This window comes from Pyrgilauda ruficollis, unplaced genomic scaffold, assembly GCF_017590135.1.
Source record: "Pyrgilauda ruficollis isolate IOZ18807 unplaced genomic scaffold, ASM1759013v1 scaffold50, whole genome shotgun sequence".
NCBI lineage: Eukaryota > Metazoa > Chordata > Aves > Passeriformes > Passeridae > Pyrgilauda > Pyrgilauda ruficollis.
Genome location: NW_024526600.1, coordinates 7,686,566 through 7,703,126, shown reverse-complemented (window position 1 = coordinate 7,703,126; position 16,561 = coordinate 7,686,566). Strand labels below are relative to the sequence as shown.

The window sequence follows — 16,561 nt, the reverse complement described above, 5'->3', positions numbered from 1 at the left end:
AAGCTCTCCTAGGCTTCTTTAAATTCAGCAAGTGCATGCGTGTTTTGAGGGTAAATTTTCCTCACTGTATTTTTATTAGTGGAAAAAAAAATCTCAACTGTTGAAGGCCATTTATTTTTCTTATTGTCTGTAAAGATCAATATGCTTTCTGTCTCTTAAAAGAACAAATATGAAGTACCTGCAAGGTGAGAAAAACAAACTTGCCATTGCCTAACTTTTTGGATGGATGCTTACTTGATGAACTTGCAAAAATGCCCAGATTATTCTGATAGTCAGTTTAGATTTATTGCCAGGTGGGAGAATCTTGACCCTGTGCTTTTCAGTGAGAGGTTCAGAGCTTTTAAGTGAGATGTGCAGAGCTGTCATTTCAGACCCATCTTTGATGCTGGCGCTCACTGAGCACTAACAGGAGGAAGCTGAAATGATGTCTGCAGATCTCTGTACAAATGCTGATAGCTGAAACAGTGGATCAAATGCTAAGGCACCTTCATTTCTCACCACTGCAGTAGATGGGTCACAATTATTTGTTTTAGAGGAGGTGGATGAGATAATAATTGTTTCCAGGATTAAAACCATACATGTAGGCAATGAGAAGAATATAGAGTTTATTATAGTGAAAGCATAAAATGTGTCGAGCTTCTGGTGACAGCAAAGCAGAAAGGGGCCATGTCCACATTGCCTAAAATCAAAAAGTTGCAATTATATGAAAATATATATAAAAAAGCTAAAAATCTTTAGGCATCATCCATACTTCTGGTTTTTGCCTGTATCCTGTTCCATTGGCCGGTGTTGGGAGATGTGACAGAAGCTCTGACTGCTGGAGCTGCCTTGACAAAGAATTCAGTATTTTAGCTGCAAATTCTGGTTTCCCTTTGCCCCTTCCCTGATGTGACTTTTGGCACTAAAATGGCATTAAAATACTGGTGTAAAACAGCTTTGCTGGTATAGCCTCACCTCTACTGGTCTGTCTTTGATTTGAACATAAAATTGTAACGTGCCTCTATGGTGGAGTCATTTGGAATGTATTATGAGTATCCCACAGGTGCAATTTGCTGTTGAAACACCAAATTTTTCTATGGCTCCTAGAAGTGCTGGAATTCTCCATTTGCAAACTATGCAGAAAACCTTTTTTCTGGTTAAAGCTGTGTATTGTATGACTTGGTTAAAAAGCAAACAAAAGCTTTTAACTGCTTTTCATGAGATCTATTCCCATGAAGCCACTGTTAACTCTGCAGAGGTTTGGTTGTTCTTTCTTTAAACAGTCAACTTCTTTTGTCAGCCAGAGAACAAGTCATTTGATTAATGATCATTTCTATTTCTTTGAAAGGATCCTTTCCGACCATTGGGGTGAAGTCTCTTTCGAGATTCCTGAGGGCGGGATTTTTAAATAGCATCCTGGCCTCTCATCCAGTGGCAGGGGGTGGATCTTTACCCCCCAGCATTTCCCCTGGTAGGTATTCCAGCCTGTTCCCACACATCAGGTTTTTTTTTCCTTCACTCTCTGCCCCATCTCTCCACACATCTCAGGCAAATCAAGTTTGGTGTTTGTCAGACAGGGAGATCAGATGTCCCTTCCAATAAAAAGCCAAACCAAAAGGAAATGGAAAAGACGATAATTTCTTGGGAACAAGCCATTTTCCTGAATTAATGTATAGGAGAAATTGAGAGGGAAACTGTTCTGCAGTTAAGTGGCCAACCTAAATATTGGAAGAGAAGGCCTGGTATCCTCTAATCATCCATTTCATGAAGCATGTCCATGTGCACCAAAGACGGAGAACTTGAAACACGCCACTGTAAAATCTTGGAATTTGTGTGACTCTGTGACTCTTCCCTAAAAATTTATATTCCCTTGCTAAAGCATGGAAGCAAAACAAATTTGGAAAGGGAAAACTTAATTGTGTACTAATGTGGTGTGTGAAACCTTTGTGTGCTTTGGTAGCTGCAAGTTGTATCTCATGAAAACCACCTTTTGTTTTGTTCAATAACTTTTACCATTATTTGAACTCCTGTAATTCTCTTTAAATAAGTGGAGACAGGCTAGAGGCATCCTTTCCAAGACAGGCTACTTGTGTTATCCTTTCTCTTCTGGAGCCATTAAACACCATCTTCCATCAAAAGTAATAAATGAAGAGTAAATACATATAACTATAGTTAAAACTGAATCAAAGTTCCTTTCCAAACGGCATATTTTTGTGTAAAAATGGACCTGTGCATGGGCTAATGTCAGGCTGGTATCTTTTCTGGACATCCTGTGTTATCTGTAGTGTTACTTAAAAGTTTTTTCTTGAATGAAAAAAACAATCTCTTCTGGTAAAAAAGTTTTTCTTGAAAGAAAAAAAAAAAAATCTCTTCTGGTAAAAAAAGGACAAAATTGGAAAATTACATAATGTTATTGACTTGCTATACAAAAGAAACTATTGTACTTCTCTGTGCCCCCTTTTATCTACTGCAGTAATTCTAATTACAAGATGATTCTTACTTTTCTTTTTATTTCAGTGCTATTATTTCTTTCTTTGCTTTCTTTGAATAGAAGCGTCTCAGCAGCTTTGATGTCTTTCCTTATGACTGTTTGGGTTTCTTTTATCGACAGTTTGTGAAATACTTTCCATATTTTTTTCTCCATGGGATATCTCAGAGTGTTTAATAGCCCTTAGGAATTGTGGCAGTCAGCATCACAATGATGTAACTAAACAACTATTGAGCAAGAAATACTGCAGGCCCCAAAAAATTCTCTGTTTTGAACCCAGTGTTATATAGGGCATCCCACTGATTCTGTTAAATTAAAAATGGCCTCAAATTCATGAACTGGCTTCTCAACTACCTCCCTACCTACAAGTTAATTTTGTAAGATCCTCAGGACTGTTGTTTTTTGGAGTACTTGTAAAGCTTTTGGTCTTATGGACTTAAAACTCTTAAATGTAGTTTGTTTAATGAAGCTCAATAATTCCTTGCTATTAAATGTCTTTTACTAAGAATTCTGATTCAATCTGATGAAGCATTGAAAAATGGGAAAAGATGGAAATGCAACTGCATGGTGTGGAACAGATATCCTTGCAAGATAGATAAAAAAAAAAAAAAAAAAAAGTGAGCAAAGCAGCAACACCAGAGAAAGGAAAGATTTTCAGGCAGTTGTGAGGCAATGAAGAACTGTGATAAATCCATGGGATGAGATGTGTTCCTTTGAGAAAGATTGCATGTGGAGGGTCAGGTGGAATCAACTCTGCAGTGCAGGTCAGCAACTGCTGCTAACAGTTGCATCTCAGCAATCTTACCTGTAGTGCTGCTATTTAACTCTTCCTTTTTTACTTTATCATATTTACATTTATATTAAGCATGGTGCAAATTATGAATTGCCTCTTTTTTCGTCAGAGATGATCATGGGATGCCCTTTCCTTTTCTAAATTGCTAAAAGCAGCTTTGCTTTACATGTGAGAAAAAAAAAATCCCAAACATTTTTGGGGGAAAAAAAAACCCCAAAAAAAACCATGAAAACAAATCTTGACAAGGCAGTGCTGATCTGGGATGTAAGAGACTCAGAACTGACTCTCTTGCTGTGCATGATTCAGTGGAGATGTTTGGGCTTGTGTTGGACAGTAGCTCTCATAAGCCTTGCAGAGGTACTTAACATGCAATAACTGCAGAATTATAACCTAGTTGTTTCACATATTGGTTATGAGTAAGATTTCAGTTAATTTAACTACACGGGAGTCTTAAAATGCCAGCATTATTCTGCTATTAGGGTCATTGGGAACAAAGATAATGAGATGCTTTCTATTTACCAAAACCTTTAACTCAAGCTAAGTGGTAGATTCCCTTCCAAATACTCAGAAAATTTATTTCTAACTAAAGACAAAATGCTTTTAGATCTTTTTTCTACAAAATATGCCACAGATGTTTTAATGAAACACAGAACTAAACTAGAAAGCCTGCTATAAATAAGTGTCTGGAAAGCAGCCTGGCAGGGCCATGCAGCTGTTGGTTTCCTTTTTTCCCTTTCTACTTTAATCTCAGTAGTTGTGAGAAGTGTATTTGTTTTATCATTGCAATGACAGCTGATGTTCATTTTGTGTAATTCAGCTTTTACACTGTGCAGAGATTCTCTTATGCAAAAGGTATCCTTATTTAGCCAATTTAAAGATTAATTTATGCTGTGGGAACGAGGCATTACATCTTTCTGCATAAATAGATTGTCTTGAATGTAGGTGTTTTTCAAGCCTAGACATAACTTCTAATGCAATAGTGCTTATATTTGATACTTACATCAAAAGTCTGTCACTGCTTTACAGCAGCTCACGAGAAGCAAAACTTAAAGCAGGCCTGCAAAATTTATCCTAGATTCTTGCAAAAACAAGCCCATTTGCAGACAAGGGCTTCCTTTTTATTTAGCTGTCATTTATGTCACAAATTACTTCATTCCTTGTTATTCCACCTGTTAGCAGTACAAATTGACATGACTTAGCTGATGTAGGTCTGCAATGACAGATGGATTCACATGAGCAATAAGTATTTTTTCCTCAAGTGATAGCCTTGCATATATTAAATAGAATTCTTAAACCACTTAGCATTTACACTCCTCATCACACTGAGGCTGGCACAAGCTGTGGAAGCTTCCTTCATGACACACACACGTTGTGAAAACCCAAATTATAAACTGGCAGAGCTGCCTCTCTCTCTTCACATTCTCTTCCAAACTACACACCCTGTTCTTTGCTCCACTTTGGGGAAGCTCTCAGCTCACTCCTCTTGCAGCTCCTGTTTGAAATGTTGTGTGAAGGGTTTGTTGTGTAAATGCCCACAGAAGTTACAGGCAGGAGGCTTCACGGTGCTCTGCTCTCTTTGAAGAGCCAGAGATTGCTCAGCTTGCTGAGCTGGGAAGGAGAAAAGGGAAAACAAATACCTTTCCTACTGTTCCTTTCAAGCTAAACTCCTTCACTGAGTTTTTGTGTCAGCAAGAACAAGAGATGGGTGCCAGGCTATGAGCTACCCTGGAAAGGTTCTGTTGGCCAAACCTCTTCAGACTGTTCAGCTTTCAAACTGCATTAGCAGGAGAGAACCATCCAAATTATTCTTGCCATAAACTCCTCTCTGTGAATATCATCATGCTGTGTTCAGCAGCTGGATCATTGCCCCCTGTTCCCCTCACAGATCCCCTCTGGAGCTTCTGTGGAAGTATCCTGATGTGACTTTTTTAATGAATTGTGACCATCAGTTATTTCTGAGCTTCTGTGGAAGTATCCTGATGTGACTTTTTTAATGAACCATCAGTTATTTCCTGCCACTTCATTTGTGAGTGTTAACTATCCAGCTCCTTGACATTGTAGGAGAAATAGAAGCAAAGAAATTTGGCTTGATGAAACAACCCACCTTTGTGAACCTCAAAAAATATGTTGCATGCAAGAAATTGAGAATGCACTTACTTTCCAGAAACTGGAAGTGATATAGGATGGTTTGCTCACTGCTTTCCTGGACTCCTCTTCAACAAAAAAGCACAATCTGCAGAGGATATCCCCTCTTCAGTGTTTTACTGCTTAGTTATTTATGGCTCTTTGTCTAACACACATTGCAATGTTCACATTTACTCCACAGAGCTCCTCAAAAAATTCATGCATAATTTTAGAGTACTAAACTAGATGATTAACAGTTTTCTTTTGCCCAAAATTAATGCTTTATTACAATATCCAAGTGCACCTGAGTGAGCCCATTATTCTTGATGTTATATAAACTGACATTTGAAAGCAAATTGTATTGACAGACCCTTATTGAACAAAATTACTCAACAAGAACCATCAAAGAGCAATTGTACATATTGAATTCAACTATGATTATAGTACTCCAATAAGGAGAAAAGTAACTTCCCCCCCCAGTTAATGCATTTTTCTTTATTCTGAATTCCAGCACCTACACTTCTATATTTGTTGTTAAATGAAAACTGCTAATCCTTTCCCAGTGACTAACAAATTGATTCTTCTATTGCATATGCATTTCCTGGGATACCTGAGCCAAGTGGCTCTTCCAGTTTATTCTTTCCAGCTTCAGTGCTGTTCCACTGGAAAGTTTACCTTGTAAACCCTATAACACATAATGGCATGTATTTTCTGGGAACACAAGTTCAAATGTAGATGGACTTTTCCATTAGGCAGGCAGGGAATACTTCAGAACCAAAATAAGGATGAGCAGCAAGTAGCTTTAATACTGAAAGAAACATATTTTGTGCTGGTTGCTTAGGGCTAAGATGGAGCTGTAAAACTGAGATTAAGCTCTGAGTGTAGGATGTGATAAAAGGAGGTTTTCATTCTTCATCCTTGCTAAATATCTTATTTCTTGCTCAGGTGGTCATGGTAAACAATTCCAAACATTTAAATCCTAGAAGTTCAGAAAGAAGTATTTGCATATGTGGTCTTTTTTACATAATATACACTACTATTGCATATTTTTTTTAAATCTCACTACAGAAAATGTGGAAATTTATTGTTGCAAGCATGTTAGTTGAAATGAGTTGCTGTTCCTTACTGACAAAAGCAGAAAGATGTGAAGAGAGAAGGAGGAGACTGACAGATATACACAGAAGTATATTTGTAAGTGAGATGCACACAGATTCTCTTTGTATCAAGATTAAGGGAAAACTGAACTCCCTTTTTTGCCAGTGGTAAAACACTGGATGTAAAAGCATAATCAGAACTGGTTCGTTTTTGTGAGATGGGAGGCAGGAGAGACAACTAACTTGAATAATATTTAAATAGTTTTGGTCTGGTTTAGGTAGGAAGCCAGTGTGCCTTTGCCAAATTCAACTTGCTGAAGTAGCATTCCCAGGCCCAAATACTGAGTATGGGAAATAATCTGCCTAAATCTGAATTTTACACAGTGGTATTTTGTCTTGTGCAGTTGGTGAAGACTAGACAATCCTGTTCAGACTCATATCACCTGTCTGTGACACACAGTTAGAATCAGAGCTGGGGGGAGAAGCTTGACAGTGTGTGCCTTCATGTTCTGAAGGTAAAATCCCTCAAAGAGAAATGATGAAAAACCCCAGGAGACCACAAAAATATCACAGGGTCCAGGGCATCATGTATTTGTTGGAGCTCTGACTCGTTTTGTTTCCTTAATTCTGGATTTAGCAGCCCACATGTTACAACCAAAGGTTCCTGTGTGGGTTTCAGAACCTTCAGGAGTGTTGATGTGTGACCTCCACTACTTCTGCACAGGAGAAATGATGCCTTGCTCATAAAGGAAGAGTGGTGGATCATGAGTTTTTTATAGCTCAGTGGTATCTCAGATGTTTAATCTTTATGTAGACTAAAGGGAAATGGGGCAACATGGCTCAGATGGTAAATGGGAAAATACACAAAGGATATCCTAAAGTCATGTCAGAATCTTACCAACTTCTCAATTAGGCATAATATCGAGTAAACAACAAATGACATTTTAGAATAGGATTGAAATAATACCTTAACCATGTCATCATGCTTATGAAAGCATAAAACCCTGTCTCATTGTAACCTTGTGCATGCTTTTTTAAAAATTTGCTCCTTTTCAAATTTACATCGTAGCTTCTAAATATAATACCCCTATGATAATAGGTAAACCCACAAGAGAGATTCAGTAGGATTTGCTTCTTGTATTCCCTAAGAACTTGTTATGAATCGTGGCAGGCTGAATATGAAGTGCAGAAGCCCCCAGTGCAGAGATTTCACATTGTTTAAATTCCTGTATGTGCTCTGGGGTCACCAAGTTATCACTGATGCACTCAGATTCTGTGGTCTAATTCTGAGCCAAAGAACATCCCTTGCTCCTTCCACAGGAGGATGTGGGTTGGTATGAACCCTGAGGAGCTTCAGGGTGAGATATCATTAGATTAGTGAAATATGCTGAATTTCAGTTATGAAGTAACTGAGGTGAATTGTTTTGGTTAATCCACCTGGGTAAAAGTCTCTCTCTTAAACTGAATCTGAACAGAATGCATTATCTGTTATGATTTTTTTTCCTCCTATTCTTTGCTTCAGTGCTAAAGCAAAAGTGCCATTTTTTGTATTTCTGTAATATAATTTTAGCCATTCATTTCTCTCTCACCTACCCAACCCCCAAGTAGTGACAAAAACAACCTATTTCTTCTGCTTTTACCCTCCTGCATTCCACTTGCTTCTCTCATGGAAAGATAAGGATCAGAAAATAAATAATGGAAACAACATAGCTGCTTTCTCTTCACAGTTCCACTTTCCGTTCCTCAAAATCTTCCAGACTATCTTCTGTAGGCACACTGGGGGACTGATGTGGATTAGGGCTTGCAGGAGCAGCAGGACTCCTCAAATTTCTGTTGTCCAAAGCACATTCTCCCTTTGTCACGTGAGGATCAAGGGGAGCCACTTGCAGTGCTTGCCTGCAACATGAGGTTGCAGGTTGTAGGTTTTTATAAATATTTAATATTTATTATAAATATTTTATAAATATACATGCAGACTTTTCCTGGCTTCTAAAACACCAACAGGCATAAATTCTTGCCAGTGGGTCACAGGGTAGTAAGTGGGAAAGCATTTAATGTATAATTACAGGAAAACAGCTCAGAGAAGAAGTTTATGTTAAGAAATATTTTCAGATTGTGTGGATACAATAAATCTTCAGGTAGCAGTGGTAGCTGTGTGGCCATACCTTCCTAACATTTAAACAATATCTTATGATCAGTCATGTGTTTTGAAGTGTTATTAATTGATTTTTCCGAAGTATCTGCAAAACTGACTAAACTAACTTAACTAATGATATTTGGTATATAGACAGGAGAAAATCCAAAGTGCTCTAGCAGCAAGATAAATAGGTTATATCTATGGGAATTCCTGTGGCAGCACCATGTAAATACATTATCACATCCAGTTTGCAAACTCTGTCTTCTAAACTCTCAAAAATCAGTTTGGAACTGCAACTTTCTATTTTTTGATGCTTCTTGGACACAGGTCTTAGTCAGGGGCCTTCTGTCATGTGAGTCAAGAATTCAAGTGTGGTGGCTTCCAGTAAAATCCAAATTGGCTTCATGTGAATTGATGTGGGCTAACAACGCAAAACCAAAATGCAAAGTGGCAGGATTATTTTTATTTGTGGGGTTTTTTTTCATAATCTTTTGTTTCCTTTCTTTTTTCCTCTACCTGTTTTGCATAATGGAAAAATATTTTTTTAATCACTGAAATTAATCCTTTGCGGTGCACACAAATGCATTTTTAGTGACAACAGGAGAGAAGCAGCTGCATGCTGTGGCCAGTGGCTCTCTGATTTGATGGGGTGTGCAAGGACTGGAGCAGCTGTGAGCTCCAGGAGCACCTCCCAAGGTCCCTGGGCTTCCCTGGGAGCCTGGAAGGCACAGCCCTCGCCCAGGGTGTGCCCCTGTGTTTGGGGCTGGCTTATCTCTGCTTCAGCAGGAGGTAAATCCTTGGCAACCAACAGCAGAACGTGGCTTTGGGATGCAGAGATGCCTGATAGGGAGGTGATTTCCTGAGCCACGTGGATTCTGAGCTGCAGAATCTGGTGGAGCAATTTCTGAGCTGCAGAAAGTGGTGGAGCAATTTTTTTCTAATATGAACCAGGGAACAGGTGCCAACCCGTGCTGTTTTAAGTGAAAGAATGAGGATCGTGTGTTTATGTTAACAAATCTATCCCCATAATTGGTATTAGAGGTTTCATTGTAAGGCTGTAGAAAAAGAACATGTGCTAAGTATTCTTTTTGGAGGATTAATCTTACATAAAACATTCATTAAAGGAGGCTTTGCTGTATTATTTAAAATTACAACAGGAGACAACAAGCTGAATATTTTGTCATTGATATGACACTTCAAATTCTCCTCCTTATTCATCACTCTGGCACTCAATTAAGTTGCATGCTATCAAAATCTCGTGTTGTGGAAAAAAACAAACCCTAAAAATATATACAATGTGAATTTCAGATTTAATCAGTATTTTACATTATTTGGCAATGTATGGCTCATTTTTTTTTTAAATTTTGCATTCCTGCTTATTAAAAAAATGACAAACAGATTGATCAATGGCAAATAGAAGATTGCAGCATATTCTGGGGTGGCATGACATCAATACAGATTGTTTGTCACTTTCACTGGTTTTGTTTGAGTGGCACTGCAGCACAGCTGAGTGGGAGAGCTGCAAAGAACTTCCTTAGGGAGAGTTGTCCAAAGCAGTCAGCCTCTTGTCACAAGGTGGGAGTTGCCTCAAAACAGTGAACAGCCCCTGCCCCTTCTCTAGATTCATCTCATTTGTGATAAATTGAATTGCTGTCCTTTCCCTGCATCATGCCAAGCCCCAGTGCTGCTGTTGTGTGTTCAGTGTGGCTTTCTGAGATGCTGGAACTCTGAAATGGATCTCCCAGAGCCACAGTTACTCCATGTGCAAGGAGGGAAATCTGCTTCAGACAATATCCCACATGTGCCTGGTGGGGGAATATTTATGCTTTCCCAAAAAATCTGAGAACAGAGAATGTGGGGATGGTGTCAGTGTGTGTCTCATGCATAAATACAATTATTTCATGTTGTTACTTTAACTATGTAGTAAAATGATACACCTGTTCTAATGTGCTGCACATTATAATTGTGATATATGTAATGTGTAAAATCTGTATTTAGGGTTCAAACCCATTGCCTCAGGATACTCTGTAATTCCTCTGCTTTAAAAGGTTTGTTTTCTCCCCACTCCAGCAGTGCTAAGCATCTAAAACTGCTGTGAGTCTGATTTGTTTGGCTGATTTGATCATTGAACCAGCTTCAAACATTTTTATTTCATCCTCCCCCAGTTCAAAGGAGAAGCTGTGTGCTCTCCTCCAGCAACACCCACACTTTTTTAGCTCCTTGGTTCCAAACCCTCAGCTGACACTTTTTTCAGTGTCCTTTTCCCATTCCTTCTCTTGTGTGGCTCTTGACTGCAAAATTAACTCAGTTCTTCAGATCCCTCTCCTGTACCTGTTCCTGTATCTGTGTGGAAACACTTCCCTGAAGTGGGCAATTCTTTGTGCTGGTGATGGGTGTGTTCCTATCCCAGGAGGTTCAGCCACTTGTGGAGGTTGTTGTCACTCCCAGGAGTGCCTTGGCTGCCGTCTGTGTCCCACTGCTCTTTGTCCTTAAAGCTGTTTATTCTCCATCTTTTGTGCTGTAAGCAATCCTGGGAAAATAATTCAATAACTTCCAGCATTGCATTAGCCTACCCCTTGATAAAATAATCAAAGATTGCTTCTCTGTCTCAGAGATTTCTCTACCCCATTCCTATTTATTCACTTCTGGTCTTGTTTTGAGGATGAAGAATTCTTAGTGTCACGACAACAGCGTGAATTTTCATAATCTAAGTTATAGGCTTTTTAAAAAAATATTTAGATGCAAACACTACACTAGTTTAAAAATCTCCCAGTGCTATTTTTAAAGTCAGTTTTGTAGTCCTCTTTAAAGCAATATTTTGTGTTTGTAGAGGGGTCCAGCACATACAAGTTTTTCGGGACTCAAGTTGCACTACTCTGTAAAGGAAAACACTGGCAATAGAGCCAGTGTTGCCACTTTGGTGATAAAAGTTCCCACTGGATTCTACTGTGTAACAGAGTTTTTTGCTCTGTCTTCAAGCCACCCTAACAACAGCTGAGACATTTTTAACCCACAGGTGCTCCAAAGACAAATACTGTGCTGACTAAAAATGTCATTGTCACAATCTGGCTTGGAATTCATAAATAGCTGCAGGGATACATTAAACTTGCAGACAAAATCAGGTGGCTTTTATCAAGTCCTGTCACATGAAAGAGTGGATTATTTGAGAATTTTGGTTTGTGTCCAGATTAAAGATTTTTGCTTGAGATAATCAAGTGATGGAGCCAGGTTTATTTTCATGGTGTCTTGACACGTGGTGATTTGACACAATCCCACCTCAATTTCATTTGAAATTTAGGTAGCATGGCAAGTGATACAGACTGAGTCAGTGGGAAGCTATCAGCCTAAGTGACTAAATTTTTGATGGTATGCTGATTTTCTGATATACAGCAACCTGTTAGAAGGAAAATGCTGCTTTTTTGGTGTATTTAGTGCCATTCCTGTGCTGTCACTTGGAAGAGCTGGTTTTGTGTTAAGGCATGTCATTTCAAGTCATTCAAGTTGAGTAGTTTACAACCTCATTATCCAGTGAAAAAAATACCAAAATACATTCTTTGAATCCACAGATGAATGCATATAAATATATTTCATAGTTACTTTAACCTAGGAGCATAGGATCTGAGCAAAAGGAAGTGCAGGTGGGGTGTTTTTTGGAAGGAAGAATATTTTGTGAGAGAATGTAGAAGAATTAATAGTTCTGTTTAGCAAGTATGAAAATAATTTGTGGTGAAGCATGTGACTCTAAGGAGCATAAAAGCTGCAATGAGGGCCTGTGAACCTCTAGAGAAAATTACAGCTTCTGGAAAGTGTAGAGTGCCAAAGGATTACCCACAGGAAACCAGGGGTGCTGTTCTAAAGCTCCTTTTGTCCTTCCCTTCAAATGCAAATTTTCTGTACAGGTGTTGTAGTTGTTGATTTACTCAGAAAGAGAAATTTCTGACTGAATATGCCATCTGAAAGCCAGCTTTAGACCCCTACTTATTGAAAAATGCTATTGTCTGCATCAATTCCGAAATGACTACTTGCTCAAGAGGGTTTTGCACAGTGGAAGATTCTCTAGCATCAGGCTGCAGTTTGTTTACTTCTCTAGGTTTTAGGATTTTCCTTTCATGTGTCAGCCCTGTGACAGTAAGGAAATGATAAAGGGAAGGGAATCTGGAGCATTCATGTGCTTGAAACTAAAGAGAGTGGGCTGTACAACCAGTCATCATTAGCAAACTGAACTAAAGGAAACATGAATTTTTAAAACGCTCTGATCTCTAAGAGCTTAAAAGTGATGTATCTTTTAAGTTTATATTGCAAAACCAGGGTATAACCAATGGGTGCAGATGAATATAACTGATTTGCTGGCAGATGCATATCAGCAGCTGAGACTAAACATTTAGTTAAAAAGAAAAAAGCTGGTTATTCTTCACACTTCTAAGGGCTATCCCAAAAGACTTATCAAGGCATCTGGGAATTTTCACACGCACACACACACACAAAAAAAAACCAATTAGTATTGTGACAACACTATGAAATGTTTTATTCATGGAAGATGTGAACATGAGAGTCAATACAAAAATAATCACAATTTTTATTAGAGGAAATGAGGGAATATTGATAGGAACTACAAAAAGACCAGACTAAGTGAATGGGCATCACCAGGAAGCCAAAACTCTGGGTCGCCATGCTGGAGAGCAAACACAGAAATGGACCATTCATTTTTAAATTGACGGGAAACTGTAACTGCTCAGGAGAAATACCTGGCTGTGGCCTGTTGTACATTGTAGACAGTTTATTAAACACTTCCACTATTAACCAAACTGAACAGAAATAGATAATTGTGGTGGAACAATCAAAACGCCCTTCTACGCTTTATCAGCCCGAGCGCTTTCTGTGTTTGTCATCCCTTCATCCAAAAAAATCACAAACATAAATTGAGCAGAAGAGGAAAAAAAAAAGTGATGAAAGAGTCTTCTTTTGGGTTTGAAAAATATTGGCCCAGCTAGCGTGGAATTGAGGAAGGGAAATGTTGGACTGACAGTGTCACCTCTTGGCATAGCTCTGGTTTCCCACAAACCCCAAAAGAGATGGGCATTCCCAGGAAAAGAAAAGTCTGCCATTTTAAGCCCTTTCACCTCCTTCCTAATAGTATTAATATCATTCTTCATTTTTTAATATTATTTAATTAATATTATTATTCATTTTTAGTGTAAAATGGCTGCTTTGGGATATTGGTAATTCTAAGAATTGCTGTGCAGCCTGGTTGGCAGCCGGATTGCCCCTTTCAAGCAGTTACAGAGGTTTTTTGTTTTTATAAGGGTATCAGCAGTGTTAAAGTTACCCCAGCTGGTGTTAAAGTTAAGTACATATTTCAAAAGTTTATCTTCAGACTGGGATATCCTTTCAAGACATAAGTGTAATGTCTTGTTCTGCTTCAGTTTGGATATGGTGCCACCCTGGGACTGTGCTGGTTGAGCAAAACCTTGATTTGAGTAACACTGTGTATATTTTAGGTATTTTCAAACATAGGAATTCAGAGGGTTTTTTTTGGATTATACACACCCAATGCACACACCAGATCTAGGAGAACTTTTTTCGTGACACCCCATTCTATCAATCTCCTATGTTCCTGAGTCACTGAGATATTTTTCTTTGAGAGGAAAATTATGACCCTCAGTTTGTAATTACTTGGACATGGCTTATGAATATTTGGGGTTTGCCTTAATTCAGATACATTCCAAAATATTACATGGCACATTTTGCTATTTGGAGATAGCAGGCTCTTCTTTGATCATTTTTAAGGGAGAATACACCAAAGTGAATGATGTGCATTCAGCTGATCCATTAAGAACCAAAAAAAAAAAAAAAAAAAAAAAAACCAAAACCAAAACAAAAAAAATTTTAAAAAAGCCTAGAAAATAATTCTTAAGAGTAACACAGGGAATTGTGTTTGTGATATAAATGAGAATTTTGGAAATATTTTATATATTCAGCTACTGTGAATAATCTCTGCAGAACAGCTAGAATTGTAAAAGCCCCATAATATGTCCCTAATCCTGATGTGTCTCTTTGCTGTTTTGCAGGCAGACCAGTAATGATTGTAGTTGAATACATGGAGAACGGATCCCTTGACTCCTTCCTGCGGGTGAGGTGCCATTTTCTGATGACATTTGAATCAGAAACCATTCTAGGTTAAGATTTTAAATCATTTATCACAAATTAATTTCTACATAATGTTATTCATGGATTTCTAGTGAAGAATAGAAGCCTTTTCCCCAGGGTACTTTTCTGAGGTACAGTAATACATTAGAGCACAGCTGGAAAAAAAAGAAGATTTAAACTTCAGAATATAATTGATTTCTTCTACAAAAGTAGTTCCTGTATTTAGCAAAATGTATTTCAAATTGTTTTTGTGAAAGAAAAGATAAATTGAAGCATAAATGCCTGGCCTTATGGAATTGGTTCATTTTTCTGAATCACCTTCAAAAATATTCTGTTATGATTTTTTTGGTTGGTGAAGCGTAGAATATACTCAGTAATTGATTTATAATATTTATGGCTACTTGCATTTAACAAATTGAATTAGAAAACAGTTCATGGGTGAAATGTCCTGGCATTAATTAACCCCCAAAGGTCCTTAGTAAACATTAAAGAAGGGCTACAGAAAATGTGAGTAATACGATGGCAAAATTGTTTTTCATTCTTTTTAGAAACGTAAAAAGAAAGGATGACCTCCCCTCTGTGAGCTAAAGTTATCCTAAAACAGTCCTTTTTTTAACAGAGCCCCTGGAAATGCTCCAGAGACCCACTGACCTAAGAACCTGTGTGAATAATTTTAATGTCAAGTATCTCAGATTTGTCTTAAAAAGTAAACACCAGCCCCCAGTAGCCCACTGTCATTTCCATCCTGCAGAATGGAAAATCTGGGCTTGTGGGGAGTCAGGGGCCTGGGGGTTTGGGAATTCGTTTGAAAGGGTATCCCAAAGGAGACACATTCAACAGGGAGCTGTGGAAATACTGGCATGAAAATCTTGGTGATGGTGACTGAAGGCTCTTCTGTGGTAGCAGGAGGAGGAACTGCTTAGAGAAAAAAAGTGAATAAGCAGGAGGGAGAATCAGCCAGCACTTCAGAAAGATTTACATGAGGGGGAGAAAGTCATGGAGGCAGAACTTGTTGGGAAGAGGGGAAGCCACCAGAGAAGAGCAATTGGAGCAAGGGATGCAGCCCTGAGAGGACAGCAGAGCCACTGCCACAGATACCTCCAGACCCTCATTCTCTTCACTTTTTGGTTTGGATTATTCCATAGTAATTTTTCTCAGACATTCCTTTGTTGTTCTCCTCACCTATCTCCCAAATAATTTTTTATTTTCCATTGTCAAGACACATGACAGACATCTGTTATGTTGTCAGAAACATACCAGCAGTTTCCTGTGACAATTTGCTGATTTCTCAAAATCAAGTTATTTTTATGGAGCATCTGATATCATCAATGTGTTGGACACTGGGTAGTTTTTTAAAATTACTCCCCTTTCCTTTCTGGCTCATCTCTCTGTCCATCTGCAGCACAGGAACTGCCCCTGATTTGAGCCTGATTTGAACTGGCCCTGCAGCTTTCCTGCTCTGTGATTTTTCAGCAGTGGCCCAAGAAGAATTGTCTGGGCCTGAAACATTGTTCTGTTCATGTGTGTGTGCATGGAGAATTTCACAGAAGAGAACAGAACCAAGTCCTGAAATAATTCATGAGAGAGAATTACCTTTCTCTGAACTGCTCTGGTGTAATATCTATATTCCAGGTTTATTTCACATGCATTCATGTATCAGAACAGTAACTACTTATTAGGATACTTTAATAGAAAGTGGGATCAGCAGAATTATGATGTTACTGTGGAGCAATGCTTCTCACATTGCATCAGATATATTTGGAAGAAGAACTGCTGGGGGGAAATGTGAGCTAATAATT

At 38.4% G+C, this 16,561-nt stretch overlaps 1 protein-coding gene across 3 annotated transcripts in view; it reads left to right on the top strand.

Moving 5' to 3' along the window:
- The window catches only part of EPHA6 (EPH receptor A6), a 365,847-nt gene that overhangs the window by 300,160 nt on the left and 49,126 nt on the right, over positions 1-16,561 (top strand). For all 3 annotated transcript variants that reach the window (XM_041480224.1, XM_041480226.1, XM_041480225.1), the window contains 2 exons: positions 1,328-1,450; positions 14,684-14,745. In XM_041480224.1, the coding sequence (XP_041336158.1) occupies positions 1,328-1,450; positions 14,684-14,745 (185 nt within the window). The remainder of the gene's footprint in view (positions 1-1,327; positions 1,451-14,683; positions 14,746-16,561) is intronic.